The 26824-nt window shown below is 42.4% G+C and overlaps 2 protein-coding genes across 5 annotated transcripts; both read right to left on the bottom strand.

Annotated features, from left to right (window-relative positions):
• Nucleotides 1-2601: 2601 nt before the first annotated feature.
• On the bottom strand, nt 2602-9523 carry LOC119024105 (MOB kinase activator 2). The gene is made up of 5 exons (XM_037106566.1): nt 9101-9523; nt 4849-4988; nt 4633-4729; nt 3477-3601; nt 2602-3390 (listed from the first exon to the last, which is right to left on the bottom strand). The coding sequence occupies exons 1-5, from the start codon at nt 9175-9177 to the stop codon at nt 3146-3148; spliced, it is 684 nt and encodes a 227-aa protein (XP_036962461.1). The 5' UTR covers nt 9178-9523; the 3' UTR covers nt 2602-3145.
• A 1570-nt stretch (nt 9524-11093) lies between these two features.
• On the bottom strand, nt 11094-25102 carry ppp6r2b (protein phosphatase 6, regulatory subunit 2b). 4 transcript variants are annotated; one of them, XM_037106564.1, is made up of 25 exons: nt 24806-25102; nt 22943-23117; nt 22682-22837; nt 22444-22542; nt 21888-22074; nt 20394-20531; nt 20242-20307; nt 20012-20124; nt 19787-19900; nt 19529-19649; nt 18961-19122; nt 18640-18870; nt 18470-18534; nt 18264-18379; nt 18099-18184; nt 17937-18014; nt 17750-17847; nt 17612-17669; nt 17304-17425; nt 16997-17172; nt 16721-16877; nt 16362-16441; nt 15932-16130; nt 14717-14863; nt 11094-14438 (listed from the first exon to the last, which is right to left on the bottom strand). In XM_037106564.1, the coding sequence occupies exons 3-25, from the start codon at nt 22807-22809 to the stop codon at nt 14402-14404; spliced, it is 2778 nt and encodes a 925-aa protein (XP_036962459.1). In that variant the 5' UTR covers nt 22810-22837; nt 22943-23117; nt 24806-25102; the 3' UTR covers nt 11094-14401. The 4 variants fall into 4 exon arrangements, with proteins under 4 accessions (XP_036962459.1, XP_036962456.1, XP_036962460.1 ...); XM_037106561.1 differs by lacking the exon at nt 24806-25102 and adding an exon at nt 24496-24799; XM_037106565.1 differs by lacking the exon at nt 24806-25102 and adding an exon at nt 24496-24799 and having other exon boundaries at nt 11094-14435.
• Between the last annotated feature and the right edge of the window lie 1722 nt (nt 25103-26824).

Here is a 26824-nt window from a genome sequence, read left to right as displayed (position 1 = left end):
CCCGATTAAAGGAATGCTCTGTATGCGGAGGTGACTTCAGGTCTTAATTAAAGGGCTGAGTGTGTGTGTCTGTGACTCAGCAGTTTGCAGTATTACTCTCTAAGCTCAGTTTCCAACACCGTGAGCCTCAACTCAGTCCAGCATGTGCATTAACACATCTCCTATCTGTCTTAAGAACAAGTGTGTGTGTGTGTTTGATCTCTCAGCAGGCAAAGATGCTTTGGCTCTCAACGGAAAAAGGCTGAGTTTCAAACTCAGTCTTAACTCTGACGAGCCTGTCGGACACCTCGGGCTGAAAGAAAATCAGACGTCTGGTCGCATTCACAATCTGTGAGTACAATCTGAGCAGCTGCCAGCTTCACTTGTCGACGGTCAATCTAGGACCGAAATCTGATTAATGTGCAGACTAGAGAGTCCAGTTTTTTGGATGTGGGCTTGAGATTTCTTCTCTTTCAGGTTCAGTGAGTGCAGCAGACGGGTTGAGGTGGGTGTCAGTGAGATATGCTTTCATTGGAGAATACTTCTCAGGGCATCTGGAATCACACTGAGAAACACTTTGCCAGACAAGCAGTTTTTTTTTTGTATTGTCAGCGGATCAATCATTTCAGTACTAAATCAGCAGAAGAAGTAGAAAAACTCAAACTGAGTTTCTGTAAAGTTTCTATAAGAAAATCTTGATAAAACTGTGCGGTATAGCAGATAGGCTCCTTTGCATTACTTAATTCAAATTACTCTCCTGTGTATGGACAGTGAATTCTTACTAACATGTTGTAACATTAACTGGAATGAATGATCTTCATGCAAAAGTTTAATACATCACTACTGTCAGACTGTCTGTCCATTTTGATGAAACTTTGATGCCTCTCTGTGGTGAAATATGGAACTACATGCTCATGATGGAAGAAGAACCACAGCACATCACCAATAATATCTCCTCTGATGGTTTGTAGTTGGTGTCTGACCTCCATTTAACTGCTGAAACAAAGGATGTGTTGGACATCGCTTTACTTTTACAGCTGAATAACAGATTTACACATATAATCCTCACAAATCTTTTCATTGCAGTGAATTACATGTAACTCTATAGCTTTAGCTGATTGAACTTAAGTAAATGAGAGAAGCTGGAAGAGCGTCAATATTTCCATTGCTGGGTGAAGGAGTGTTTGTTGTACGAGTAGACTGCATTGTTCTGAATACACCTGGTTCACCCACCCCGCAGAGAAACAACTCTCTGCATCTACTATACATGAGCCACTACGCACACACAGGCTGCCGCTCCACTGACAGCCAAACTGAGGGTCAACAAGAGCGACTTCATGGTTTCCGTATCAGATTACTTTCAGTTCCAGATACTCTTTATGTCTTTGTGACTGACAGCAGGAAGCAGACAAAGGCAGCTCGTATCGTCTCGTCAAATTGCCCCACGGTGCCGTCTGAGCATACAAAGGTGTCCTGGTAGCCCTGCAGCTCCAGAATCTGTCTCTCGATTTCATCACTGAAACCTCCTTGCTCTCAGATTTCCCCACTTTGGGAAAGTACACAGTATGTTCACAGAGGCCGAGGTGTCTGGGGTCAGTCTTTACTGAAACAGCGGTGAATTCTAACTTATTGTGTCTTGAAAACTTTGGTGCTTTTGAATCAAGAAGACATCCTTGTTGATATTAACAGCCTTTGTCACTCCGGTTATTATCTTTGTCTCAGCTGTGGAGCTACAGTTTGGATCATTTGGGGGCTTTGGAAGATATAAACTAGTACGCTGCCATGGAATCGCCTTTTTTAGCCTATATTGACTTACAATTTGCAATTAGCACCAATACAAGTATGCCGAATTAGTTAATAGCATTTCCTGTTTGCAGTCCCACCATGGATGTTTAGATAACTATCACTTGGATTATTTGGTTGTGAAGAAAACGTAAAAACGTGATGATTGTCAGGCAAGTTCTGGAGTCACACGGATGATCTTTGTTCTGTTATTTCTATGCACATTTATGGACAATATATAAAGGAAGCTGGAGATAATGGTAACTGAATCTAAAAATATTAGACGTATATCTGTGTATTCATGTTTTATCGAGTGATTAATTGATAAAGAGGCTGTTTTTTGGCTTAAACTTAGGAAAAGTGGGCTTCTCTTGCCTCTGTGATGCAGCCAACTGTGAAGTGCACTCCTCAGGTTTTTTAAACTAGGGTACATTTACTTTTTTTGGCTTCCCTTTACGACACTAAAATTGATGAAATGAAGACAAAGGTTTCACAGTAGACGCTGACTTTCCAGTTTTAAGAGTCCTGGAGGGTGTCCGTAATTGTAATAGATGAATGGTGTGACTGTTGATCCAAGCCTAACGCAGAGGCTGAAACTCTGCCCCTCGACTCTTATTGTCCTTTGATATGAAATCCAACACGCTGCAGCCAACAAAACAAACATTTACACACCGTAGTGAACCGGACCTGACTGTGAAGGTTAAAATGAGATGCATGCTGGTCTCCCGTGCTGGCAGCAGGTGGTGCTGCTCTCTCAAACACCTGTTGACAGCAGCTACTGTGTCAGACACCTTCAATGATCCTATTCGGCTGTCTTTGGACAAAAAAAACCCCCTGAAATCGTATCCAGAAAACTGTCCTTCATTTTGTTTATTACAGAATACAGTATCATACTTACAGATGTAGAGATAAGCTGTGCTGTTTCCATGCAGTTGTGGTCACATTTGCATTAATGATGGCACGTTTTGTTTGTAACAACTGAACCGTCCGGGGTCGGCTGGTGTCTTACAGGAGAGGACACCAGGGGACGATTCGATTTATGAGGAAGACATAAGTTACCTTGAAGATTTCTTGACCTTATCAAAATATAACAATGCGCTATAATGTTAAAATAGACATGCAATAATACAATTTCACGCAGTAGCACGGTAACTGATGAGAACAAGCTATATACAACAGGAGCCGGTCTGATGAGCTGCTTTTTAAAGCAACACAGACTCATTCATTCTCCCGCATACTGTTCAGAAAACAGTACTTTCAGACCTTTAAAATAAAATACATGCAGTGAAGTATGTTTAAGTTTGGCCCAGCGTGGTGAGATGCATAATAAAGCATTATAACCAGATACAAGTAAATGGGTATGATGAATGTTTGCGTCTGCTCCTCAGGCTCCGCCTTGCTGTCCCAGAGCTGTGATGAGGTCCTGCAGCGGCTCAGTGTCCTCCGGCTCTAGCAGGGCGTGCTGCCGGCAGAAGAGTATGAGGTGTGTGAAGAGTGTGTTGAGGTGTGGGTGCAGGCCCAACGCCAGCGTCTCTTTGTAGTGAGCCCAGTAAATGTGAGCCAGAGTCCTGAAAAACAGCAAAAACACCTTCTGGACCAGAAAGATGAAGCCCGTGGGGAAACCTGACCCTGGACAAAAAAAATAAATGAGGAAGGCTTAAGGTTGAAACTTGATTGTGATGGAGATCAATGCAGGAAAAATAAAACGCCTTTACCTGCTTTTGTGGGGAACACATCTTCATCCGTCAGTAGCTCCTGAATGTATGACATGGCGTAGTCGAAGTAAAGCGGGGCGGAGCACTTCAGCTTCCTGCCGTGGTCGTCGGTCCAAACATAAACCCTAACGACGCAGACACACGTGGTTGTTCAAAATCAATACGCAGCAACGGAAACCATGTTTAATGTTTTTCAAAGGATAAATATTAGGATGTCCCTGTAGGGTTACCTAATGGCAACGGAGCAAACTCCATCTGCTGATAAGGACTGTCAGAGCTGAGTGGAAGTCATCTTTTTTTTTATTCCACACGTTCTTCTCTCTCTCACCCACAATGCAACTAGATCGACAACATTCTTTTTCAAACTTGTCACCTTCAGCCTCAACAGATAAGATTTTAAAGTGACATCACTTGATGACATTTATTAGATCCCTCAGGAGTCGTTTTTTGTTTTTTATTTCTTATTTGCCTTAATATGCAGCAGTTCTCCCCAACACAGAGGAGGCTTTGATATTACGTTTCGAGAAATTACGTTTCGAGAAATTGAGCCGCAGTTTTTCTTTGCAGAAATGAGCGTGGTCAAGAAACGGCCCTGTCAAAAGCTTTTAAGGCTGTTCTTGTAGAAAGTGGTGGATATTTCAGAACCTCCTCAAAAACTCTGAATGTTTGCATGACATGAAACTAATACAACAAAGTGAAACCTTTTTTTTTTTTTGCTTGTGTTCATTTCATCAACTAAAACTATACTGAAAGAAGATCATCAATACCTTTTTAATGACTAAGATGACGTATTTATGATCTTAAAATCGCTCTTTGTTATGTTAAGAAGATATTTGTGTATGATTTCTTAGCTCTAAGGTTAGATAGGCATATTAATCCACTAAGCACTTGTTATATTTTAATGGTGGTATTTGTAAGTTCAATCTACACGACAGCCTGATCTAACTGTTTGAAAAGAAGAAACTTGTAGCTGCTGATCATGCAGAGGTTTATTATCCTAACTGACTTCTCGTTGACTAAAACTGGACTAATGCTATGAAGGTTAAAATGACAAAAAGACTGAAACTGAAATACTTGGCAAATTTGAACCTGGCTGTGATTTGGGTGAACTGAGCCTTTAAGTGCGTACTTCGGCCCATAATTCTCAGGAACTTACGTGTTGCCTGGTCCACAGGCAGTTGGGCAGGTGCTGGGTGTGCAGAACTCAGACAGCGCACTGGAGAACAGGTTTATATGCTTGAAAAATGCCACCGCTGTAAGAAATCAATGAGAAGAAAATCACATCTCGTAAATCCTCCTTTTTTTTGCCGTGTGTGTGGGAGGATAAAGAGTATGGTCCCAAAATCTGCTGTGTTTAATGGGGTCTACTCACTGTTGCTGGCGAGCCACTCTGCGTGGTCGACGCCGGGCGGCAGTGCTGTGAGGGCGCACACGTCCGTGTGTGGGATCCTCTGGCACACGTACTGCTGCTGCAGATACGGACGCTCCTCCAGGTTATTGTTATTAATTCCCCTTGGGAAGATAGTACAGAGTTAATGAAGCAGAGACAGAGAGAGAAGGACAGAGAGACAGAAAATATTGCTGTGTAAAACAATCGATAGGTCAGCAGATTAATTACTCCAGCTGCAGGCTGCAGATAACACGCTTTACACTTTCTGATCGGCTCTTATCAGCCTTGCCCTCTCTGGCTGGCACACACACACACGCAAATACACACACTGAAATTGCAGACGTGAACGTTCAGTAAAATCCAGCAGTTAACGTAATGAAGGCAGTGAATTCAGAGCCGGAGTAATTACTGTTAATGAAGCTCGCTGCTGCAGTGGTCAGTGCTACAAAGTAAATAATGAAAGGACTAACAGTGGGCGAGATAACATGCGGAGGTGAGCGCTGACTCGAGGACCGACGGCTCGAACAAACCTGCTCGCCTACATCAGGTTCAGATCAGGGTTGGTTGTCAGCTCCACAGAGGTCACCTACAGGGTCGTCTCACGAGTCAGGCACTTGACATTGACATTGGTGTTTTTAATGTCAAAGTGCAAATATCAGGCTCTTCTGTTTCTCCCCTCCAAAGCTTTTACATGATGGGTTTACAATAAAAGAATTGCTGTCATTATAAAGTATGAGGGGAGAGCTGTAGTTCAGATACGACAACGTGTGGTTGTTGGCTTAGTCGAAGGCAAACAATCCCAGTGGATGACGCTTGTCAATTTCTTTTTGTGCTTTGTTGTCACATATGAGAAGCTGAGTATTGTTGTTTATGTTGTTATATAAAGATAAAATGTTTGTTTTTATGCTCTCCTGATGAGAGACGATGAGTTAGGTTGGTGCATTTCGATGAAGTTGAAGCAAATGCCACTTTAACGTCAGAGATTAGCGCGGTTTACGTGAGTTATGGTGGAAAAAGTGGCCTTAACTTGGGCGCGTGCCGCCATTTTTCTCCTGCAGACGGCCACAAATCAGCGCGTCCACCCGGATGTTGTGTTTCCACCACAACCGGAGCTGGAGCTGATAAACACCTGTGTCTACCTGCAGGGTGATTTGCATGGAAGTGAATGCTGAACGTACCCATTCCCATCAAAGAATAAAGCCATATGTGAGCAGGGTTCTTTGTCTGCTTCCGCGTCGCGTCTTTCCTCTGGCTGTGAGACCTCCTGTGTTTTATTTGTTTGACTTACCCAACCAGACGACAGGCATTACAATAACTATAACAACTACTCATAAATAGCCAATCTTCTCACTGATAGTCTTGTTTGCTCATGTAGGTCATACAGAGGCATTAAACTGAGGCTGTTTTACAACCAGTTAAAAATACCATATATGACTTTTAAGGAAAGTAAGGTCGCCCCAACCTTCCATTACAAATTGAGGGGGAATCTGTTTTTTTTAGGGATTCAAATGAAAGTTATAAGGTGTGAGCTGTTCTCCCCCGCTGATCAACTTCAGGTAGTGTTGTGTTGTAATCAGGAACACAGGACCGGCTGCGGGGAAGTGAATGATGTTGTTTGCGAACGCCGCAGTGTACTGGAAAGCTAAACTTGGCTGCAAGATTTGACTTTATGCAAACAGCGAGGCCACATTGACGCACTTTTAGCCGTATTCTGTCAGTGCTCTGCTCTCGTCGTTTAGTTTTTTGGGGTTTTTTGTCGTGCATATAGCGCTCTGATTAAAGTGAACAGTTCAAAGTGTGGAGGCATCAGCCAGCTGCTACGCTCGCCTCATAGACGGCAGCTGAGAGTTTACTCAGTGTGACCTTGCCTTCTGCGATAAGTGAAACACAGTGCCCCTCTCTATGGAGTTTCACTCGCCCTGGTGGAAATGTGTGTGAGTTTAATGGTCCAAACAGCAGGTCTTTGTCTAAAGTAAAAGGTCAGGAGGAGAAAGAGGAACAGGGACAGAGAAGAATGTAAACGTTAGCTGCGTAAAAAGGTAACAGAAAGCGCCAATCCTAACTGACTGATCACTGGGGCCGATGATCAGCATTTCTCTGATTATCCACGTCGGTATTTTTGTGTTTGACTGCAGCGCTCTCTCTCCGTCTGTAGTCAACACTCGGTATCCTCCCATTGACACTGAACCACAACACAGAAGCGGGATAACTCCACATAGTTTACAGGGTAGGAAGCACCGTTGCACTCAGTTGTTTGCGTGTGTTATCTTTAGGATTTTATGGTTTAACAGTTTTATGACAACTTCCTCAAATCAGTCTATGCTACTTATTATTGTGTATTCGGTCCTGACTTCCTTGGTTACTGCTTTGGATGCACGACATGGATTCTCTCCAGCCGATACTGATGCCTGATATTTACCTGCTTCTCATGACTGATACTGATAAAATGACCCATCACTTCAAATTTAAAAGGGAAATTCCTGTAGTTTGTGCAAAAGCGAGGATGTTCCACAGCTGTAGTAAGATTTTTTTGTGTTCAAACTCCTCTCAGAAGCCCTGCGGAACATGTATTGCAAATTGAAATTGCGTTCCTTCTTCATTGTTTTAGGCTTTGTAGTTTTCCTTTTCTTTTTTTCTTTCACTAGTCTTTACTTTGTGTTGTTTCTGGCACATTGCAAACCAATTTCAAAGGTGCATAAAAGTGTATCCTGTATCCTGTATCCTGTCCCCGAGTGTGTGGATGTGGATGCAGGAACTAGGGGGTGCTTCTGGGGCTGCAACAGCCCCTGAAATGATACTTACATATGCAGAATTCACAAAAAGAGTTTGTCAGATAAAGCGCTTCACAACATTTACAAAATGTCTTCTAAGTCAATAATTCTCAAAATTGAACAATTTTATAAGGGGGCCTGGGGAATTTCTCCCCCCTTTTCATCTCTTTGCTGTTGTTGACTGTAGATGATATGGCTGCTTTAACCAATTGTACGTTGATGTTCAACTTTGCTGTCTGCTGTAGCGCAAAACATTCTCAAATTGTTGCAACTTGTTTGTGAAGACATGTTATCATTGCAAAATCATATTAACCCCAACCGTGACCGACTTCCTGCGTCCCTGAGTGTGGATGCTGGGCTTGTTTAAGTCAATTAAGTCAACGAAAGCAATTTGGCTCTGGGTGAAATTCCACTATTGGACCTAACATTGGGCCGATAATCGATCAGGCTGATATCAGCTTCCTCTTGTGGACGATGACGTTTATCTCGTCACAGCTCGCGGGTAACTCGTGACAAGGAATAACAAATCAAAACTCAATAATCTGAAGCTGTAAAGTAACTAACAACTTAAGTTATCAAGTAATGGAGTAAAAGTAAAGTAGGAGAAAATAGAGATGCCAAAATAAAGTACTCAAGATTATACACCTATGGTTTTTCTACATTTTTGTTGTTACTGCATATCAGTTCCAAATATCGGCCTCGCGGACCACAAATGATCGGCGTCGGCCCCTGATGACAAACTCATCGGTCGACCTCTAATCTCTGACCATGACAGACTCCTCTAATGTCCACAGGAACTTCTTTTGTTAACATCCTGCTCTGATCCACCTCCATGGCATCAACCCGGTCACCGCCTCTTGGCTACCAGTTGTCAGCCCCCCCAACACACACATATAACACAATGAACCCAGAGCTACTTGCGATGCAGTGTTTGTGTGTAAACACTGCTCCTCCTGTGACCGACCCGGCTCTACCTACTCTACTGGGCCATCTGTTTACCTTTACCTCGCGCCCCGTGTGGGTGCAATCAACTGTCCCCGATCGGCCGCAGAGCCAGCTGGCTGCGCGCGCACACGCACACACACACACACTCGTCCTGGAGCAAATATTTGAACAGGAGAAAGAGAAAAAACGCGCAAGTAAACAACATCTATACGGCTCCTTCTAAACGACTGCCTCTCGACATGTGTTAGCGCTGTTGGAGGAATCCACGTTTTACTGATGCCATCGGGGAAATATGCAAAACACACACACACACACGCACGCACGCACGCACACACACAGGCGCTCACACTCTTATCTGGAGAACATTCCTCTGTCAACCATGTGCAGCCTCCCTTATTGAGTCATCCACTGCTTCAATCATCCTTTTTTTCTGTTTTGATCCTCTAGAATGTAAAAAACAACAACAACAACACAAAAAGTGAGTCTGAAAGTTGAGGAAGAGGGAAAACCCAACTCACAGTTTTTGGCCGCTGAGGTCAGAGGGAGTCTTGCTGTCCGTCTTGGTGGCCGAGGGGTAGCTGTGGCACCCCCCCATGGCGCAGAGCTAAGCGCACAGCTGTCGGTCGTGCCAGCCCCACTTTTCCATCCCCAAACACACTAACCCACACACTTCATCATCCGCACGGCATATGTTCCCCGCTGCTGCTGCTGCTCCGACACAAACATGCCTCTCAGCTCACAGATGAATCCATACAGCTGACAAACACATGGCAAAAAAAAAAAAAGTTTGTTTTTTTTTCTTCCAGATTTGAAAACAAAACTAGTCCAGGAGTTTGTGTGGCGCGTCTCCCCTCCCGCTGTCTCGCCTCTCCTTCACGGTGATCCTGTGTCAGTGTGTTTGCGTCGCCTTTGTCTGGAGTCCCACACCCAACAGGCTCCACCTCTCCCAGCTCTGGAGCGGACAGGCAGGTTTCTCCACACACACACACACACGCGCGCACAAAAACACAACTCCGCCTTCTTCCTCTTTCTACACTCACCGCATGCACACGCACACGCACACTCTCCTCTCCAGAAGTGAACGAGCAGGCAGGTGTGGGTGACAAAGTAAAGGTGGCTCTCCAGGTGTGCTCAGTATGCGCTCCACTCATAAACTAGAGGAATGTGATGACATACAGGACATGATGTATCCAAGCGGAGGAATGAAAATACACCCACGGCCAAAAGTCAGTGAAACATAGACTCCCGAGTGTTGAGATGTGAGGTGTGTAATGGGTGTCCTGCTCCTCCTCCACCTCCTCCACCCAGCTATATGAACTCATCTCACCTCTGCCCGCAGCACTGTATGATTTATGTGACAGCAAGGTTTATGTTTGCACTGTGGGGAAGATGGCGATGGCGTGAGGGTGTAGTGTTAATTGTTTTGTGGGACACACGGTATGGACCAGGATGCAACATAATCCTCTGCTTCAACCTGGCCCTGAAGGTAAACATGTTCCCGAAGACTCTCGCCATGTTGCTGTACACGCAAGAAGGCTGCAAAAGTCTGAGACCACATTGAAAATGTCTTCCGCTCTAAACCTGGAAATAATCAGATGTTAATGCTCAACAAAAACACAACAGTTTTCTCACACTGTAGACGGTTGCAGCACTCTGTTGGTCTGTCTGTTTTTGCTCCCGTCTCTTTAAGGTCCGCCTCCTGAATACCCAGTCTGCTCTGATTGGTCAGCTCACACACGCCTGAGCCAGCACAGCTCACCATGTATGACTTGCTCTCAGCTTCCAGTTAGCTTGACTTCTACTGTGACTATAAGCACAAATTATGCAAATGTATAACATAATGACGTAGTGTGATGTCAAGAAGTCACAGAATTAAAGACGGGACTACTGACGAGGCGTTTCAGACACTTCAGGAACTTTGTTTTTGTGTGGGAGAAAGCAGCTCCCGTTCAGCTTTTTAACTTTCAAGTCCTTTTACATGCACAAGAATACTGAAGGAAATAAAAGGAAAGGCATACTGGGTCTTTTAAGGATTCAGAAAATAAATTACATGTCAGAAGTCAAATTGTCATTCTAAGCAAAGAGGGTCTTTTTTTTTTTGCAGCTTCTATTCATGGCTGAGATCAAGGTTTCTAAGGGGGCAGTGCACGCAACTCTAAAAAAACAGTTTACAGAAACTGAATCCGCTGTATCCAAAGCACCTAATAAGGTTTGCTAGTGAAAGTACATAAGACATCAATCAGTCACTATCAGTGTAAACATTTATACTGCCCTGGTCCTTGAGCTCCCAGTCCTGGCCACTAGCTGCACAGCTAACTGAGCTAACTAGCTAATGGCAGCTATAGTGAGCAGCAGCTAGCGGTTACTCTGGTGATATACTGCCCCCCTAGACACATATGATTAATTATAATGAAACAACAGCATTACATTTTAAAGTGGTCTCACACTTCTGGACTGTGTGTGTGTGTGTTTCAGCATGCTCTAAATGGAAGATAAATCAGAGACTCATGATTCTTCTTGGTCTGACATATTTATTAGGTTCATATCTGAATGTACAAGCTAAATTGACAACAGATAACAGACACATTACTCTCTAAATGGAAAAAAAATAAAAACAAAAAAACACCAGCATCAGTCCACTTTACAAAAAAAAGGCATTTTACAACACAGCTGTCTTTCACACCACTTCATTCACACACACACACACAGATATGTAATGAGCTATAATGCAAGTAAGATTTAAACTTTGAAATGGCCTCAGTGTTAAATAACACCCAATGGGGATGAAGTAACAATTTAACACCCATTTGTCTCTCAATTAAAAAGTGTTGGGCATCCACTGCAGAGTACAGCACATACCCAGTGAGGTGAATGACATAATGTGCAAACTTAATGGCACTTAAAAGATGACTGCATTGTACCTCATGCCATTATGCATAACATCACACCGTACCCGTAGCTACACTGCACGCGCACTGCACTCTCAAGGTGAAGGACACACACACACGCACGCACCAAAAACATAAAGGTAAGGGTCAGACGCAGTGCTTAGGTTTTGGCGAAAGACGAGATGACAAATTCTGACCCCGTACAAACACACACCCTGACATAAAACAGCCCTGTTTGTCTCCTCTAACCCTGACTTAAACCAATGCTCCCTTTCTGTGCGGTTCCACTTCAAACAGCTCGAAGCGCTGAACGGATAAACGCAAAATGGCTGTGACCTAAGATGAATCTTCAAAGTCTTTCTTTGACGTGTGGCTGCTGACAGCTCCATCACATGACACAAAGAAAGAAACACACGAGGGATCAAACTAAGACCGCTTTTGATGAATCTAGACCTGTAAGAGCATTGCAAGAGAAGGAGGCTACTTCACAGATATGAGACCCAGCTGTGCAACTGGTGGGAAGACACACTTTGGCAGAAAGCATTGAAGAAGAAAGTATCCGAAAGTATCTACATGATTCACTCATTCAAGTCAAACATTCCCACCTCTTTGAGTGGGGAATAATGTGGTGACACTTGGTGGCACCACCAAATACAAACCAAAAGTGCTTCTTGAAAAAGTGCTTTCAAAATAAATACAACAATCTATGTAAATTGCTCCGTAGGCATATATGCAATTAAAAAGTCAACTCCTGCCCTGAGAAAGAGAGAGACGAGGAGAAAGATAACATAAAGCATGACTGGCACACACAATTCTGAGAGATAATTCTGGTTTATCACAACTTTTCTGTTGATTTTGATGAAGTCTGATGATTAAATGAAAAGAGCCATATCTAACAAATAATTGACTCAAAATAGTTTGCTAAAGTTGATGTGCACAAATAATATGATTAAAGTTCAAAGTTGAAGCATTGCATCACAATGTGATGTTCACAAACAACTTTTATGTATCTAAAAAAAAAAAAAAAAAAAAGTGCAACATATAAATATTGGCCATCTGTCAAATTCATACTTCGAACTTAAAGGAGGCAGCATGTCACCAGAGTAACAGTTTAACTGTTGCTAACTGTTGCTGCCGTTGGCTAATAAGCCAAGTTAATCCTACAGTCATATCAGCTGACTCTGGCCGGACTGAGCGTTTGGAGCACTGGTGGAGAACTGGTGTCTTTTACTAACAGACTTAACTTCATAACAAGAGGCTAGCTGGTTAGCATGCTAACTTTAATTGATATCCCAGAAACACAATGCATAGATGAAACTGTAATTTCATCACATTCTGTTTTTTATGTTTTAAAACTATAAATTACTGTAATTCATATTGCACCTTTAATAATCACATTTTTTTCTCCCCCACATCAGATTGGTTAACCTGATATTTTGTGTTAAACTCATGAATGAAAATAAGAATCAGGCTTTAATAAACCAGAATTACCTTTTAAGCCAAAGAATAAAGAGGACACACTACAGACTACTGACTCACATTTATGCACATTCACACTCCCAAACCTCCACATAGGAAGCATGTAGCAGAGGAACAGGAACTGATGCTGGGGTATTAACCGAAACACAGACATCATTATTGCCTCATTTCAACAGTACGACACACACATACAATACACACTTTGCAACCTGCAAAATAACTGCCTTTCCATACATTGGATTTATTCCAAAAATAGATATAATGTTTATATATACTGTTTACATTTATATTACGTTAACATGTTACCAAGAATAGCCACAACCTAATACAGGTTCAAATTTCACAATATTACATTTAAACAGCTCTGAGGGTGATATGAATCGGTGCACATCACTGTGTCTCGTGGTTTTTTTGTATTTTTTTGCATGTGTGTATAGATTTGGTTGCATATACATGTGTGTACGGCCCTGTGTGTGTGTGTGTGTGTTACACAGGTGTGCTTTCTTTAAATCTGCATACCTCTCCTTGGACCTGAGAATGACCTCTGTACCTGAGACAGAGCTCAAACACACACGCACACATGTCTACACACATGGATACAACAGCACACACACACCTCTACACTACATGAATCAGTCAGAGGTTTGAGGAGGAAGTGACACATGATGCTCCAAATTAACAATTTATGTTCCACATGATCAAAGCAAAGAAATCTTACTTGGACTGAGAAATTATTTTGCTAGCATGTATGAAAAAGAGCCAAATCATGAGCACTCACACATTAGCACAGATAAAATGTCTGCCTGGCTTTGTACATTGCTAAAGAGAGAATGGCAGCTAGCTTTGCAAGCAACTTGGCTTTTGTAATCTTGGCTGATTAATTGAAGACAGTTTGCTTTAGTAAAGTGTAAACAGTCAAATGCTCTGATAGAAAATTCTCTGGGCTGTGATTCATGACCACACATGCTCAAACAACCTGAAACTCTGATGCTGATTTAAATAAAAAGGTCAAATTTCACACTTACGCATTTCAGGATTAAAGTGCCACAGCTGGCAAAACTAGGTGTAGCCTCTGCTCATCAACACAGGTAAGAGTGTTTCCCAAGTTTTATGAGAAAATCACATTTTGAAATAGTTCATATGAAACGCAATTTGGCTTTGGGGGGGGTCTGGTAAGATGAAAACGTTCTTTAAAACACACATTCCTCTTGGAAGCAGTTTTAAATATGTCATGAAGGTGCAGGAGAGATCAGTAGTACCCATACGTAGATTTGTGTTATCCAACATACATACTGTTCAGGGCTGTTTGACCTCAACACTGAGGATCTGTCATTCTTCGAACAGGAAACAAAGAGCATTGGAGGGCTGCTAACAGGAAGCAAAGATGGCATGGCTGTGTGTTGAATGGACAAGTAAGAAGTGTGTGTATGTGTGTGTGTCTATGCTGCATCATTAGGCCGGTCCATTAGCAGAGGGTTGCGTCTCTCTGCAAGAAAATGATAAAAAAAAAAGACAGTAAAAGAAAAGTCGAACAAAATTGGTTTTATCTGCATATGTTAGCTGCCACTGAGGCTTCTGCACAGAGACACAGGAAATTACAGTTAAAGGAATCAGTTACACCTCTTAAAAAAAAGAGAAAATGTTGCTGAGAATAACGTACAGATCACTGGCAACTTTTCTAAGCCTTAATAGAAACTTCTCAATGAAAACTTTAAGATTGGAGTTGTATACCAACAAACACACACACACACACACACACACACTTACTGTGTAACAGAAGCTGACTGGGAAACCGGACTGGCGGTAGCGGGGCTTGGACCATCTCCATGTTTCTTTCCCTTTTCGCTTTCTTTCTCTTTGCCTTTCCCCTTGTCTTTGATGGAGAGCCCCTCTAATGGCACCTTATCTGCTTCACTGCAAAAAACAAATGTAGCTGTAACAAACTAGATGGATAGCAAGGGATCGTCACCTGACCGTAAAGAAAAAACTGCAGATGCTACTTTCTGCCTTTAGCTATATTTCACCAGCTATCTGCTCTCAGCTGCCCACACCGACTACATTACCATGCCCAGCACGTACAGCAAACCCGTGCATCCACTCCGCTGTTTCTGCCAATGTGTACTTTAAGTTCTGCAAACAGTTCCTAAGAGCTAAGGTAGCTACTCTCTGATTCCAAGTCAGATCTCTTTAACTGTAGCATGCTTGTAGGTGAATGTTTGTTAGTAACTAATGTATTGACTTGTTAGAATGTTGAATTGGTGGCAACTTCTGCACATTGCATGCTACCTGACAAACTGTTAGTAGTGTTGGTGCTCTGAAAGAAAACAAATCGTGTCACCTTGGATCAATGTTATGACTGAATGATCATTATCTGTATCATATAACCACAGTGAGTCACACACTCATCTTTTGGTATAACTGCGTAAGCAAGATAACGAAGCACCATTTAATTTGTAAGATGCTTAGTCGATTGTTTCATGCCAGGGAATCTTCGCTGGGGTCATGTTGAGAATATGGTATGAGCCCTAGGATCGGGAAGAAGGTCCTATAGGTTCTCTACAAGTCCCCTGCTGTGGGTTAGTGTATTTTTGTGGAAAAATTAGACTTGTCCTGGATAATGGCACAATTAAATGTTACATCGCATCCTGTTAAATGCAACAAGCAAACTAAAAACATGTGGCACATCTGTTCTTGTGATGGCCTTTAAAAATCCCTCAAACAACTTCAGGAAAACATTCCACACTCCAGAGCAGAGGACCTCGAGCACAACATACCGTCTGACTGCTGGTCTGAATACTCTGGAGTCAAAAAAGGAGGGAACAGACAGGAGGAGGGCAATATCAGAAGAAAAACAGAGAAGGAGGAGGCAAAATTGTACGGGAAAAGTTTGAAAGGGAAAGAAGGGCGATAGCTACAAGGGGGGGCAGACTGTACCAATCAAGACAGAGAAACTGCATTTTATTCAAGTGTGAGTGTCTGTACCTGCTGAAGACTGCCCTCTCATTTTTGGCGTCCACAGTGAGCCGAATGGTCTCCTTGCCAGCCCCCGTGGTGATGGTCTCTGTGGTGGTCGTAGACTCTGTCTTGCTTTCCTCGTCATCGCTGTCTGAGCTGCTGGAGGAAGAGCTATCCGATGCCACCAGTGGAGCCTTTCTCGCCACACACACACTCCACACACATGCTGCAGAGAGTGACGGATAAGAAACAATCTGACTTTAATGTGGATATAAGCTAATTTTTGAAGAACTCAACTCATATTAGCAGTAAGAGATAAAAGGGCAGTTGTTAAAATCTGCCAATTGCACATCAGTATCATATCCGCACATTTGTCAGCTATAATATCCCGGCCTCCAGAGCAATTTAATTTGTTCCCAAATACTATAACTGAAAAGATCATGCCGCAGCAACTTACGGTTCTGGTTTGGTTTGGTGCTGTCCGATGCACTGAGCTCTGAGTCCACAGGAGAGCTGCATCTGGGGCCTGTTTCAGAACTAGGGACATAAATCACACAGATAAGAAAACCTGCAGAAAATACAGTGCAGATAATAAACTACAGACACAGCTAATTACATTTAAGGATTATGGTGTGTGTCTGTCTTTGCTTGTCCTAAAAAAATATATTCTTTTGAATTGTTGAAAACAAATTAATAAAATATCTAAACACTTTTGGACACAATGGGTACAATCCAGGTTTTGCTGTGGACTCAGGCTGTGTGATGCAGGAACAGTATCTCAAAAAGGCTCCTCATTTCAACCACACAAAGACTCACCAACAGAAAGGCTGGAAGTCGGTGAACTTGGCCCATCCTTTCTCCTCTGCCTCTGTGGCAGCTGGTTGGGTGTCTGGAGTGTCCCAGGCTGAGAAGCCCACTCCTGCTGCAGGAGCCTTTGAGTTCACCTCCCCAAAGTCTGCAACCCAGCCAGTGGCTGAGTATTAAGAGCACCCAACACAATCTACATGAGACACTCACTCAAAACCTGCTTAAATCCTAACATATAGGTCAAAGACAAATTTATGCATCACCATACAGTGGGACATTTCTCACTCTTTGCTGCCTCGGCCTGGCCCAGGCTTGAGAAAGGATCCAGGTCATCTTTAGGATCCTCTCCTTCCTCAGAGTCGGAGTCTGCTGTTCTGTCAGAGGCCTCACTGCCAGAAGCTGCTGTCCTATCACCTGGCTTACTGGCTGCTTGGCTCTGGGATGACTGTGATCCACCAAACCTTAAATAAAACAAAAAATGTTTTTAGTGTATCTGGTTGAACAAGGACAATAATTCACATACATTATGCAGAGATAAAGAATTCCAAAAACTATTGTTAAGAGCATCTGTATTTACTGCTGTGTGTCTGACCTGTTACGTGACTTGGCTTGTGTTGCAAAGTTCATCTCTTTCTCCTCCCAAATGTCCTCCTCATCATCATCGAAGGGCTGAATCCTCTCTTTGGAACAGGCCTCAAACACAGCTGTATTAGCCTACAAGGGCAGGTGGACACAATGAAATGTGTTAGCTTTAAACAATGTACATCAATATCCACAATGTTGTGGAACAAATGCTAAGAGATGAACTAACTCATTAATATTTTGCTCTGAACATCAAATCCCCCCCAAAAAATGGTATTCGGGACTCCCCTACATAGAACAAACATGTAATACACTCACACTGTCCTGGCCTGCATCAATGTTGATATTGATCTCTGCAATTCTGTCAAATGTTGCCCTGCAATAACAGCAGAAACCACTCAATTGACACGCAATAACCAGAATTCACCATACAGATAGGAGTGTACTTTAATTTACCCAATGCTGTCATCATGATCAGTAAACTCCTCATCATTGAAGCCGAACTGGTCTACAAAGTTAGCTGTCATCTGCTGGATCTGGTAGTCAGAAAATGCCTGAAACACACATCACAGCTTGAATCAGATTACTGTCTCAGGCAACAGAAGCCCTCAGTTTTTTAGTGTGTGTGCTCATGTCCGTGTACCTGCTGTAGTGTCAGTTCTTTCGGAAAGGGGCTCTCCATATCATCCTCGGAGGATGGCCGTGGGTTCCCAGTGCCAATCTGAACAGTGAAAATGATGTTTGAGTGTGTGTTTCATTACAAACAGCAATTAAATACACTGGATAAGCATGTGTGCAGGTTTACCAAGTCTATGGTGTTCCTCCTATTGGCTTCTGACAGGGTCTGGTCCACAAAGGTTTCCCAGCGCCCTCTGTAGTCCTCTGGCAGCTCTACATGCAAGAACAACAGCATTAGGAAAAATATTTTCAGCCAGTGTATAACAATCTCTTTCTTTCTACAAACACACACCTGTGATGAGACTGCTAATCTGTGTGTGAACTGGGCCCTTCTCCAGGTTGTGGACCACTGTGTTGGCAATCCTGGTCAAATGTCCCATGTATCCTCTTCTCATACCACCTTCAGACCTGAACACAGAAGTACCACACTTAAGGAACCCCATATGCTACTGGCTGTTAGCAAAAACAACATCAAGTCTTTATTTCAAAGCTCCTTACTGTATTTTATCATTCTCTTCCCATGCCTCGAGAATCCTCTGGACAAGATGGCAGTGCTGAAACAACTTGTGAGAGACAAAGATTCAGTCAATCGATTGTTGTTAATCAAAACGAGCCATTGGAGCAAATGTCACTGAAGAATCTTGCTTCAAACACAAAGAGACACCCACATGAGTCACCATCAGATTATGTGCAGAGTTTTCAGTGGTGACCGGTGGTTCAGAAGGGGTTTCAGTCGCAGCCTGCTCTTGAGAAGCATCCTGGGGAGGCTTGAATTTTTCCTGGGCTCCCAAGCCAGGCTGAAGCCTCATTTCATGGGCACAGGGTCGGAGGATGGCTGCAACACAAAGCTCCACTTGGAGGTGCAGGAAGTTGTTCCACGTATACTTGAAGAACAAGTCCTTTAAAAAGGCAAAGATTTTTCAATGAGACATTTAACAATTCCATTTTTCAACATTAAATTCTGAAAATATAACACCTGCTCATCTTACCAGAAGTAGGTCCATTGTATTGAGTTGGCAGAGTTCTTGTGCTACTACTGCATGGCTAGCGGAGCTGGTATACAGCAGAGAGGCCACCAGTCTGGCTACGTGCAGACGTGTGTTCCCCAATGGCTCCTCCAGCACACCCAGGGTAGTCAGCATGGGATTTCGCTAAAAATACACAGATAGGTGGCAGTGAGGTCTTTGGGAAACAACAGTCAAAAGGTTTAGCAGAGTTTTGTTACACATCTGCAACTATTGTATAGTGGTTATCTAAATAGCAGAGCAACAAAGATAACTACTGAAGAATGGGGCTGCTGCACTGCAAAAATAACACCATGCTTGATATTAATAGCATGTTCTCACTCTCTGCAAGTGAACGAGACTGCCCTTCTGAGTGTTCTGTTTATTTCTGATGCTCTTTATACTGACTGTGAGTAGCACCTGGAAGCATTATAATGCTCTGCAGGGGATCTCAAATTTTTCTATACGTAACTGTTAAATAACTTTATGAATTTATGATGCTACACTAGCTAATATTAAGTCCCCACAGATGATTATATCTTTGTTTATGTACCTTGGGTGGCTCTCGAAGTAGCTGGTGGAAGTGTATCAGGTGTGGTTGGATGGCCAACAAAATGGTGCTGTTAACAGTGTAACTTCTCTCGAATCCCTGAGCATCCATCACACCATCCACCCTGTCATAAACACAGACCAAACACATGTCAAACCCATGAAGCAGATTCTGATAAATCATTTAGCGATCCATAAAAAAGTAGAACTAGATAGTATTACATGTACATATTTTGAAATTGATTGAACATCTCACACTCACACAGGCCTCCTTATTTCCAGTAATGTGAGAAGTACTTGAATCCCATTGATGATACAGCTTTCAGTAGTCTCTCCTGAGAACATATTCTGCAACAACTGCTCCACACACTCCTGCCTGCAGGAACACAATAGAGTGTGTCTCCACATCCTGTAAAGGGAGTGTGTGTGTGTGTGTGTGTGTGTGTGTGTGTGTGTGTGTATACACGTGTGTGTCTATCTGACTTACGACTCCAGCACAGTCAGCAGAGGGTCAGGCTGTGACATCTCTTGGAGCTGATTGGCCTGGTCTCTGCTCAGACGAATTATGTCACACAAAGTCTGAGATGCATTGGACTGCCTCTGTGAGAGAAACACACAGGCCTATAAATCGTCTATCTCTGAGGGCCAGCAACAGTGTTTCTTAATCACATAAATGAGTTACTCATTCATATAAAAATACTTGAGATGCCATCTTACCTCTTCATCTCTCTCAGGGTGAATGAGCTCTACGAGCCTCTGTGCAAGCTTCTCTTCATTCAGCCACTGTAGGGAAAAATATTACATTAGAACTGCAAATTTTCATTGATTTTTGTATACAAATACGAAATGTGGGTCAATTTATCTCATACAGTAAGCGTTTCAAGCCGAAGTGGCGGTGGCTCCACACAGCTGATCAGTCTCAGCAGCACATCCATCATGGCTGATGTATCGATATGCTTCAGGACCAGAGAGAGGAATCCCTCCTTCCGTCGCAGGAAACTAAGCACCTGAGCAAAACAGAACGCAGAGAAAACACAATAAACATAAAACTGAAAATAAGTGTCCCAGCACAAAGTAAGAAAAAGGACATATACGACATGTCAAAAGTTGTGACAGGGATTATTTATTATATAGAAATAAGATTATCAAGATATTTTTCATTGAATTGAGCAGCACAAAAGAAACTTCCTTTCACCTCCAAGATATATTTCAAAACATTTGCAAACACGCAACAGAATGCTCTTTTCATTCTGCTTCAGTTTCTATGGACAGCACAGATGCCTGGACTACACCGATTTTAGAGTGCAATCAATTATTTAGCTTCAGGGTTGAGAGTTTTAACCCTGTCACCAACAATAAATGTCAATCACTTCAATGCCAGCAGATGTATCCTGCTGGGCCACATGTTAACATAAAACCCTGCGGTAAAACAGTCAAAAAAAGTACATCTTATGTCTTTTTTTTTTTAACCCTTTTTTTAACCTTGATCTAAAATCTCACGAGGTAGAAGGATGTGAAGCAGAATTCATGAGGACCAAGGAAATAACAGCCGCAGTGTTAAGAGAATCCAACTGCACTTTGAGGACAGCTCAGTGTACCCTATTGAAAAAAAGGATAAGAAAGGAAGCATCGAGGCACCTTTCCTTCCCTTTTCAACCACCTCTTATCACGGTTGCAACTTGGATATTCCCAGCTCATTTAGGAACCTTCCTAAGCGAAAAAGACTTTCCGACCAGAGCGAAGCCTGAATCAAAGCACTATGCAAACTACTGAATATGCAAAAATGACATTGCTATACAACTCCTAACCATGTAAGCATTGAGATTCAAAGACAAAATCTAAAAATATCAATCTTTAAAATATCAAAATTACTGTATTACTAAAAGGGGGCTTTTGTGATTGGCAATGATATCCACAGGATATCCTGCAATTAGTTTAGTAAAGCATCAAAGAACCAAAGTAATGGTCAAGGTCACAAGGTTGCCAGAATCAAATCCTCCCCTCTGCAACATAAACACTAAAATGTCAAAGCTTTCAGAAAAGTTTGCATGATATGTTGTTCTGGACAGACAAGCCAGCTGGTAGACGGACAAGCCTACTGACCTTGACATCCTCAGGACCCACCACTAACACATTAAAACACAGGGGAACTATGTCCATTGCTTGTGCTTTGGAGCATTTACTAGTTTGACATCACAGTCACCTTCGTTGAGAGTAATTCCCAGTGTGAGCAGGTATTATCCTGCTGAAAGCACCCCTCAGACTTTGTGAATTAAATCACAACAACACAACAACATAGCTGTCAAGTTCTCCAAGTAATGCCCTGTGATTTAGCTGTGTGCGTGTGTGCGTGTGTGTGTTACCTGCTCAGTCTTCCGTGTGATGAGGTTCCCAATTGTCTTGCTGAAGAAAGATGCCAGGAGAGGGTTAAGTGGGGATGGCTGCTCCAGGAAAGAATACAGAGTTTCCAACAGAGGCTCCTCATTACCCAGCTTATCATTGATCACTCCCACATCACATGTCAACAGCTCACATGCTATATTTGGATACCTGTAATAAATAAAAGAGAACACACCTGGCAGTAAAACAAAGCACAGGCTAAATCAATTCATATTTTCTACTTTACTTGCAAAAGTTAAATTAAAAAAATAACATTTTCTGGGACAGGATTTCTGTCTTTTATAGGCTGATTATCCAACAGCGTTTTTTACATTTTGAATGCTTTACAAATAGCTGAGATGACATTACAAATGGCTGCGATGATGAAGACTTTGTTTTTTACAGGTTTAACCTAACTCAAGCTCTCATCTTTTCTACACAATTGCAGGTTAGAGAAAAGATGTAGTGCAGAAACAGCAAAACACATGTTTCCTGTATACAGTGTACTACATCAGCACATTCAACACCACCACCACCTACTTGAAGCGTTTGATCTCCTCTACACCAGCAGGGGGCTCTGTAGTGATCATACGGACCAGCTCCTGCATGCATTGGTCCTGGCACAAGAACAGGAGAAGCCTACAAATCCATAATGATGACAGGGGAAGCACCAGTTAGCAACAGCAGAAATGACTGGAAACTTAAATATGGTAGTAATAATAATAATAATAATAATAGTAATGTTCTGCTGATATGCTAAAGCTAACACCAAACACACCTCCTGTTCTGTGCCTTGCACTCCTGCAGGACATCTTCCTCATCCATGAGCTCGATGAGAGTGACATCCTCTTTGTCCAGCAAAGCCTCCAGATGAGAGGATGTGTGCAAATCAAATTTCCAAAACATGGCTGACGTTACAGGCACATATACTTAGCTGTGGGCGAAAAGAGGATGTGATAGGCATAAATGTAAAAGTTAGTGGCACTGTTTCAAGTGTGCACTGGACAATGTTATGATAGCATATACTGTATGCTCTTACATTTGGACAAGGACTAGTATCCTCTTCAGTCTCACTAAACAGCCATTGGCCTCATTGACTCTGCATGGCATGCACATCAATCAGCATCAGCAAATTGAGAAAATGGAGACACAAACACACCCAGTTGACTCATACCAACACCACACACACAAACCCAGGAGAGACTGGCTTCGACCTGGTAACGAGAAATGAGACAAATGGGAAATAATAAAGGTTAACAAATGACTTCCAGGAAGACTTCTTTAGAGCCAGAAGAAGAGGTAAAGTCAGCGTAAGCGCAGAGACTCGCTGAGAGACTCGTGCTTGCGATCTGGAAAGAGCAGGAAGCAATGCATCTGTGATAGTTATTGCTGTACATCTGCATAATTGACATTACTTAGCTTGCTTTGAGAATGAAAACACACATCATCAAATAAAGACTGGAGTAAGAATAACGTAGAACAAAACAAATCCCCTCCCTTTAATGGTTGATATGGAATAAGACAGTCAGCTGGGGGCAGACTATTGAGTTTTCTGACATCGGTGTTACTACAAAATGCCAACTAAAGTCTAGGTGTGTTGAGGATGACAGTGAGGCAGGCAGGAGCTGTCACTTGTCATTGACTTTCAGGCAGGGATCTCCAGCTTACGTGCCCCTCCCCTGAACCAAATCAAACCACAGATGCAGTAAAGAACAGCACGTCTTCATGACACTTGGCTCATGATTCAGCTCATTATACTTTACAGTAAACCCTTCCCACTGTAAACATGCTGCTGAATTGTGGTTGAGGCCGCGCATGTAAATGGACATGATCCTGGATACCGCAAAGTCAGCTGTGCCTCAACAAAAACACGTGGGGAATACACAGTTTCACAGTGTAAAATGAGGCATTTTGCTCAACTTGCTGATGTCTATGCACCATTAATATCGATTGCATAACGTTAACGATCTCCGAGTGTGCTGCCCTTGTGTACCCAGATAAACATGTTGAGGCTAAACAGGTGCTTTAAAGCTCAAACTATGAACTCCAGCGATTCATCATTTCCCTATTGTCGTGTATGGATTTAAAATGTTCTAACAGGAACATGCTCAGCTGTGTGACAGGCCTTTCTTGCGTCCTGGGATCAGCTGGTAGCGGTTACAATGAGCCATTAACGGTTATTAGTCGCAACATGCTAACACTCAGTATTAAAGCTTGATGGGCTTATCGAGACGGTTACCTTATCTTCACGTTAAGTTAGCTTATCTCCTCTTGTCAACCCTGTCGCTGTGTTTCTAGCGCTCAACGACGAACATCGTAAACCTGTCCGCTAGCAAAACGTCTCAATCATCTTTGCTAAAAAATGCAGAACTATGGTTTTTTTTTAATACCGGTAGCAGAAGATGTTCGGATCAGATGAGAAGCTAGCATCGGTGTGTTGTTTATAACGGCTGCGTTGCTCGGTGGGACGATGTCCTCCTGACAGCGTTAACCGTCTTCCGTCCACTTGACAGCGCGGCGGCGCACACAAGGGTTTACGTTAGGTTACATCTTCTTCTGTGTCCAACCCCTCCTTCAACAAGCCGCCCTTACCTTATGTCCATTTTCTCAGTCGTCATCCGCAACATGAACGGCAAACTCGACGACGACTTTGGGCTGTCAGGTCACCCAGAGGCCCATAGCTGGCTGTTCATCACTTGCGTTGTTAGCTTTAAGATATCGCCCCCTTTCACCCGGCTGCAATGTCATGAACACAGCCGATAACACGGCGGGTCGGCCTTTGCTTGAGCGGCTGTGTTGACACTGTCCGAATTTCGCTTCAGCAGGCGGGCAACACACACAAGAAGAAGAAGAAGAAGAAAAAACAGAAGCTGTCAGATTTGGAAATCAAAATGGCGGATACCTAGAACGTAATCAAAAGTTCGGCTGTCCATCAAGCGCGCGAGACCGAGCGAGTATTTATCTGCTGTCATCCTGGAGGTTCGCAGTGACGAGCCGGGTCAGAACAGCACCGACTTACTGCAGTGAACATGTCATGTTCGGGTTCATCTGCCTCTGCACGACGAGTCTGAAGTACCTAGAAGTGTTTTTGTTTTTTTTAACTGTTAAAGAACATACAAATAAAATATGATTTAATTACAAGAAACAAGTTTATGGACACCACATAGTGCGACACGTGTTTAGGGACTGTCGCTCACTGTCTCTCCTTCTTGACGCCAGGGAAAAAAATAAATGTTGTTGTTGATAACACACAAACAAAATGTGGGCTGTTTTCTTGTGTCTTTTTTTCATCACAGCTCTTCCTTATCCATTATTACCTGTAAGATATACAATACTCAAAAAAAAAAAAAAAAAAATCAAGGATAATTTACATTTTAGGGCATTTAGTTGCACCTTATTTCTCTTGCACTGTAAGTTCCACTTTGCTCAGCATTTTGATTTATTTACCTCAGTATTTTATCTTATTCTTGTAACTGCTTAAGCATGTTATTATTTATAGTTTGTAGTGTTTGCATATTGTGTATAGTACTTTTTTATATCTATATTTGGCCTTACATTTAATTATATTTGTACCGCTGCAATGATGACCTAATTGGCCCTTGGGAATAGATAAAGTTATCTATCTATCTACAGATTTTCCAAAGCAACTTACAGTAAATCACACATTCATACACTGATGGCAGTGGCTGCCATACAAGGTGCCGATCAACACATCAGGAGTAGTTTGAGGTTCAGTAGCTTGCCTAAGGACACTTCAACAGGCAGGCCAGGGGAATCGAACCAGCAACCTTCTGATAACAATACGCTATCTGGCTCTACCGCCTGAGCCACAGCCACCACAATATAGTCTTTAACTTGATTATTTCTTTTTCTGTGACATATCTGGATTTTAATTCTGTGTTTTGTGAATATTTTTTGTTCCCAAAAATAATGCAATTTTTTTTTTTTGCATATCTGTGCACATGCATATATTTACACCCATATCCCCAAAATCCCTGACTTATTTTGAGTTGTGACAATACAAATTAGTCCTTACCTGTGTATACTCTAATACTAAAATACTGGATGGTTGAATGTGGGATGTGGGGCTTAGAAGGGAGGGAAGGTACCAGATAATGACTTTGTGATTTGTACTCAGCATGTCAATATTGATGTCATTAGGCCATAAAATAAGCACACACTGAACCCTAGCGAAGGATAACTACAAAAATGTTGTTCCTTGTCCATAACCTGGTGAACAGCAGACCTCCCTGTGTGGTGACTCTGGTCTTCCTGTGCTGCCCTCCTGCAGCTGAACAGGTCTGAGTGTGTCAGGTTACAGGTCTGCACATTCATTATTTTACCATATGTGCATATGCAGCAACACTGTGGAGCTGCGTCACCTGGCGACCACGATTGTTGAAGAATTCAGCATTAGCTGTCGTCTTCTCATAATCCCTTCCAAGCAAAAAACAATACAAAACAAAAAAACAAAACAAAAGCATATTCAGGTCTGTAAGCCAGTGGTAGAGAAAGCATTCTGACCATTTAACAGAAATATAAAAATACCACTGCAAGTAAAAGTCCTGCATTTACTTTATTTAAGTAAAATCAAAGTTTTTGCAATACAAAAAGGTCTAAAGTAAAATTTCATATGACGCAGAATCAGAATCAGAATCCCTTTATTTGTCCTGCAAACGGGGATATCTCTGTGTCACAGCAGCCAGATGACAGTAATAATACAATAAACAATAATGATAGTAAAAATAAATATAAAATGGTAGGAAATATAATAGACTCGTATAAATATGAACAGTGTAATTGTAAACAGTGTGGTGGTGTGAGCCAGTGATTTAATATATTAAATATTAAACAATGGTATTGTTGGTTCAAAACTGTTGAGATGTAAATTTTGAAAGGTGTGTTCTGGATTAAAGCTGCA

This window comes from Acanthopagrus latus, chromosome 8 (genome assembly GCF_904848185.1).
Source record: "Acanthopagrus latus isolate v.2019 chromosome 8, fAcaLat1.1, whole genome shotgun sequence".
In the NCBI taxonomy this organism is placed as follows: domain Eukaryota; kingdom Metazoa; phylum Chordata; class Actinopteri; order Spariformes; family Sparidae; genus Acanthopagrus; species Acanthopagrus latus.
This window is presented reverse-complemented; position numbering and strand designations above follow the sequence as displayed.

Coding starts and splice junctions, on each gene's coding strand:
- ppp6r2b (XM_037106564.1), bottom strand. CDS start 22,809: ATGTTTTGGAAATTTGATTTGCACACATCCTCTCATCTGGAGGCTTTG. Junction 19,123..19,528: donor TACTTCGAGAGCCACCCAAG/GTACATAAACAA, acceptor GTGTATTTTTAG/CGAAATCCCATGCTGACTAC. Junction 18,535..18,639: donor ATAATCTGATGGTGACTCAT/GTGGGTGTCTCT, acceptor GTCTCTCACAAG/TTGTTTCAGCACTGCCATCT.
- LOC119024105 (XM_037106566.1), bottom strand. CDS start 9,177: ATGGGGGGGTGCCACAGCTACCCCTCGGCCACCAAGACGGACAGCAAG. Junction 4,730..4,848: donor AGAGTGGCTCGCCAGCAACA/GTGAGTAGACCC, acceptor GATTTCTTACAG/CGGTGGCATTTTTCAAGCAT. Junction 3,391..3,476: donor TGTGTTCCCCACAAAAGCAG/GTAAAGGCGTTT, acceptor TTTTTTGTCCAG/GGTCAGGTTTCCCCACGGGC.